This window comes from Sphaeroforma arctica (genome assembly GCF_001186125.1).
Source record: "Sphaeroforma arctica JP610 unplaced genomic scaffold supercont1.5822, whole genome shotgun sequence".
In the NCBI taxonomy this organism is placed as follows: domain Eukaryota; class Ichthyosporea; order Ichthyophonida; genus Sphaeroforma; species Sphaeroforma arctica.
In genome coordinates this window covers 1-1,835 of record NW_014034736.1, presented here as the reverse complement: position 1 = coordinate 1,835, position 1,835 = coordinate 1, and the positions used below count along the sequence as shown (strand labels likewise).

General features: G+C 42.6%; 1 protein-coding gene across 1 annotated transcript; it reads left to right on the top strand.

Moving 5' to 3' along the window:
- Positions 1–129: 129 nt before the first annotated feature.
- Positions 130–1,409, top strand: SARC_15251 (hypothetical protein; the record flags this gene model as incomplete). Its single annotated transcript, XM_014290626.1, has 2 exons — positions 130–993; positions 1,268–1,409. The coding sequence occupies exons 1-2, from the start codon at positions 140–142 to the stop codon at positions 1,407–1,409; spliced, it is 996 nt and encodes a 331-aa protein (XP_014146101.1). The 5' UTR covers positions 130–139.
- Between the last annotated feature and the right edge of the window lie 426 nt (positions 1,410–1,835).

Here is a 1,835-nt window from a genome sequence, read left to right as displayed (position 1 = left end):
TACTACTACACACACACACGCACACACACACACACACACACACATATATATATATATATATATATATATATATATATATATTGTACACAACATTCAAATACCTATACTCTATACCCCAACACTTTTCGCAGTCGGCAAAATGCGCAGGCAGCATACAATCCCGTCGGATGCTACAGCCGATATTTCGGGCGCAATGGGGTCGGTCGACGTACCGTATGATACACTACACGCCATGCCATCGGACCTTCGCAGAGGAAGCTCGAGAGTGGATACAGAAAGCAGCGCAGGGGTGACCGCTACATCCGGTTACGAGGATATGGATACGATCGAAGATGTGATTGTTTCGTTCAACGCCCAGTATGGGTTGGACGGTGCAGTGGAGAAAACACAGACTAAGGAGGCTGGAATACACCACATCCACAACCGCATACCGGAGTTGGCCCGTGCAGGAGAGTCCCATTCGCCCAGGTATATGCGGGCTGCCTCACTGGACAAGGAAGGGGCTCTGATCAAACCGGTACAAAGCGGTACGCTGGCCCCGAATAACCAGCCCACACCAGCGCGTGATACGATACCCATTGCCAAGCCAAGGCCGGCCCCAAGACCCTTACGCAAACACGTAACGCAAGGAGCGGTCGAGACAAAGCCTGGTGCACACTTACACGTAGCATCCCCAGATAGTCCCAAACATCGTCGCAACAGTTCAGCACGACCCAGGGGTGGCTCTGGAAACCCTATCAGCCCAGTAGGGGGCAGACGGTTGCCTGACTTGCCGCTGGCAAGAGCGTGCAGTAACGATCCGCATACACACATAGACGCCCACTCACACATATCCGTTAGTAGTTCACTACACCAGTCAGTGGGGATCGCAAGTCTGAAGTCAAGGGGTCGCCCTACTCCAGTACTGCCCAAAGCAACTAGTGCTGACATCTCGCGGATAGGGAATACCGAGTGCAGAACGTACATTGACGGCGAGACTATCGAGCATTCGACGTATGTGTATACGTGTGCACTTCTATGTATGTGTATACGTGTGCACTTCTATGTATGTATATAGCTGTGTACGAGGATACTCTATAGATATATATGTGTGTGTGTTAGTTATATGTATATGTATGGATATAATGTTTGTGCATACATATATATGTATACATACTCAGAATGGCTTGATTCTAATACATTTTTGCTGTTAAACCTGCGCAAGTTGGATCAAAGTCCTCTACCTTTATTCACACATTCTTATTTTATTGTTGATACTACACAACAGCTGTTTCCAATACTTCGACACCACACTATCGCGCTCGCACAAGCGTCGGGTCATGGATACTCTGATGAAGCCCGAAGATACTGGAGCATGGTTTATACGTCACGACACCAGCGGCTGTCGTTACATCCTGGTGATTAAGTAAGTCAATTATGACCATGTGTGAATATAACTGAACGCACACACACACGATGTATATATTTATACCAAAAATACACACACACACGTATATATTTATCCAAAAATACACACACACACACACACACACACACACACACACACACACATATATATATATATATATATATATATATACATACATATATATATATATATTTGTATATATATATATTATATATATATGTAAATATGTATACATACATATATATATATATATATATATATATATATATACATATACATATACATATACATATACATACAAGCATACATATATACACACGAATATATATATATATATGCATATATATATATATATATATATATATATTTCTTAAACCCTAAAACCCTACAATGATATTCTCCAGCCTTACACCTGCCCTTCGGGTGG